The sequence below is a fragment of the Myotis daubentonii genome, chromosome 3 (genome assembly GCF_963259705.1).
Source record: "Myotis daubentonii chromosome 3, mMyoDau2.1, whole genome shotgun sequence".
Classification (NCBI taxonomy): Eukaryota; Metazoa; Chordata; class Mammalia; order Chiroptera; family Vespertilionidae; genus Myotis; species Myotis daubentonii.
Genome location: NC_081842.1, coordinates 70,969,770 through 70,972,977, shown reverse-complemented (window position 1 = coordinate 70,972,977; position 3,208 = coordinate 70,969,770). Strand labels below are relative to the sequence as shown.

General features: G+C 38.3%; 1 protein-coding gene across 1 annotated transcript; it reads right to left on the bottom strand.

The window, feature by feature from the left end:
* Positions 1-1,723: 1,723 nt before the first annotated feature.
* LOC132229281 (nuclear nucleic acid-binding protein C1D-like) lies at positions 1,724-2,542 on the bottom strand. Its single transcript, XM_059686004.1, has one exon. It carries the CDS (start codon positions 2,525-2,527, stop codon positions 2,102-2,104), a length of 426 nt encoding a protein of 141 aa, XP_059541987.1. The 5' UTR covers positions 2,528-2,542; the 3' UTR covers positions 1,724-2,101.
* Between the last annotated feature and the right edge of the window lie 666 nt (positions 2,543-3,208).

Below are 3,208 nucleotides of genomic sequence, written 5' to 3'. Positions count from 1 at the left end.
CTTACTCAGAGAGTTGTGGGAGAGACAGTGTCTGGAAACAATGGAGTCTGGAGCTGTCTGGAAACAATGGAGTCTGGAGCAGTACAGGTTGGGTAAATGGTAGATGTTTCTATTATTAGTGTTGGAGAGGAAGACATTTGTGATGTAGAGTAATTCTTCCGGGTTTTCTTTCTTCTTTGTTTTTGTGCATATTTTCTCTTTTAAAAAAAGTTTTAATTGAATAAAATAAGCTGAGTTAATGAAGCATTTGATTGTTTACCTGGAGGCAATGAGTCTTCCAAAGTCATTAATCTGCATTTACAGAAGACAAAACAGGACCATATCATACATAACCACTGTTTTCCTATTTGATAGAATGGAGAGATTTGGTGGGAGCTGTGGATGTAGAGCTGGATGGAGCAGTTGAATCTCTCTGCACTGTGTATTCCTAGAAGTGATGGGTCAAAAGCTAGGCTTACTAAAAATTTACATATAGTTCAATTCATAGCCAGGATGATTTTACCAATTTATAACACTGTATGGGAACACCTCTTTCTCCACATCTATTGGTATTTAAACATGTACACTGGAATTCGACACACCTAATTTATAATAATCTACCTATTAGGTATCTCTTATAGTGGGAAATAATTACTCTCTATGGGGTAGTTTAATAAATTGGTTAGAGTAAACCTAGAAGTGAGGTGGGCCCTCAGGTGAGTTTATAACTTTGGTGAAAAAGGGAAAAATTTGAGGTTGATGGTAGACATGATATCATGAAAGAAAAAAACAACAAATCACCCTGGTCCAGTGTGGCTCAGAGGTTGGAGTTATACCCTATACACCAGAAGGTGGTGGGTTTGATTCCCAGTTAGGGCAGGGTTACGGGTTCCATCCCTAATCCACTTTTTTTTTTCTCTGCCTCTCACTTTTTCTAAGATCAATAAACAAACAAAAACACCTGTTTTTTTAAAAAATATATATTTTATTGATTTTTTACAGAGAGGAAAGGAGAGGGATAGAGAGTTAGAAACATCAATGAGAGAGAAACACCGATCAGCTGCCTCCTGCACACTCCCTACTGGGGATGTGCCCACATCCAAGGTACATGCCCTTGACCGGAATCGAACCTGGGACTCTTCAGTCCACAAGTCAACACTCTATCCACTGAGCCAAACCGGTTAGGGCTGGTTGATTCTTTTTAAAAAAATATATTTTTATTGATTTCATAGAGGAAGGGAGAGAAAGAAACACAGGTGATGAGATAGAATCATTGATCAGCTGCCTCCTGCATGCCCCACACTAGGGATCAAGCCCTAAACCCGGGCATGTGCCCTTGGATAGTAATCAAACCTGGGAACCTTCAGTCTGCAGGCCGATGCTCTACCCACTGAGCCAAATCAGCTAGGGCTTGGTTTATTCTTGTATGTGTTCTGACCAGAGATTGAACCGAACCTTGGCATATCTGGACGATGCTCTGTCCAATTGAGCTACTTGACCAGGGCCAAACCTGTGTTTTTATAAACTGTTTCCCAACTTTCCTCCTTCCTCCCATCAGGTGTTAGGCAAGAATGATAAAAAGGTGGTTTGGGGGAGAAAAAAGAAAAAAAAAAAAAGGTGATTCTGGTCCTTAATTATTTCATAGTAGGAGAGATTCCAAAATGTGATCAAACATTGTCATTGAATTACACTGCTAGTTTCCTTAGGCATTTACTTTATTTATTTATTTATTTATTTATTCATAAAGTCATTATTCATTTAAAATGGACAAATGTTTACAGAGAACATTTAACTTAAATTTCATAGTTGCTTATAAAATAGTACTTGAAAGGTTGACCTATATAAGGAAACAAGAGTCCTGTCAAGAGAGATGGTAAACTATAAATATAAAATATACCACAATGTTAAAAACCTCACAGTACACTATAGGAAAATCAATAAAGATAACATCATCTTTCTGGGGGGAAATGTATTTAGCATTACAAATTCAAATGTCAATTTTATATATGAATTCAATAAGGAATACATTTAAACCGTGCATTGCCACATAATCACCATCTATTTTGTGTTAAACAATGAAAATGATGTACTTTTTGAACATGTGTACATCAAAACCAAAAGGTTATTTTTTACTTTTTCCTTTACTGGCAATTTTGGATGCATTTTTAGGTTTTGGTTCCCAGAGGGCATTTTTCACGAATCTTGAAGCTGCACCTTTGTCCAACTTGGCAGCCTTCTTCTTGTCAGCTATTTCTTTGACTCTGTTCATGTACACTCTGATTCTTTCCAATTCCTGCTTTACTGGGTGTTCCTTAGGATTAACTCCCTGAGTTACCAAATAAACATAAAACATTGAATTTAATGTGTAAGCAGAAACTAAATCCACTTTTGCTTGTTCAAGTGGGTCCAACTTCTGCAACAACTCATTTCTAGAAACAGACATCATGGTCTTCAGCATATCATCTACAGCACCAATGGAATTCTCAAATGCTGATAAATACTCATGGATTTCTGCTGGATAGTCTTCACTAATTTCTTCTTCTGCCATTATGACTTACTGTATGGTCAGTGCTGGCCCTCTTCCAATTGCAGACTTCTGACTTCTTGTATTCTCACTTGGGGAAGGTCCTTAGGCATTTACTTTAAAGAAAAGGACTTGCTACTCAGGAAGATTTACCATAAAGCTATTGAAGTTTAAGGCTTCAGGTACTACACTTGTTCCGGACCATTCTTGTGAGGTCTTGTTGGGGTCCAACCCCAGCAGGTCCAGGGGTTCCCAAAGGTGTGGACGGAGTCAGCGAAGAAGGAATGACACGGAGACAGCGTTCAGTTGATCAGCAGCCTAGCCAGGTTCTCCAGCCAGGTTCTCCAGCCAGGTTCTGTCTTTATTCTCCTGTTACATCTGTATTTATACCAGTTGATTTTAATCTTATCCATTCATTCCAAAGGTTAGGGCGTTTGTTATCTCCATTCCAAGGTCACTACTCTATTGTTCTGTTAAGCTACAAGGAAGTAACTGAAGGAGATTATCCTAAGTAAAGATTATGTAGTTTAAGCTTGATTGTTCATAGTTAAAGTGATTAATTACCCGCCTGGCACTTAGTTAAGGGGTTTTATTCCCTTCCTTAGTCTTGTTAATCTCTAACTCCAGGGAAAAATCCCCACCTGGGGAAAAAACCTTTCTCAGAGAGGTGACCTTATTTAAAACACATAGCGCTAAAAAGGGAAG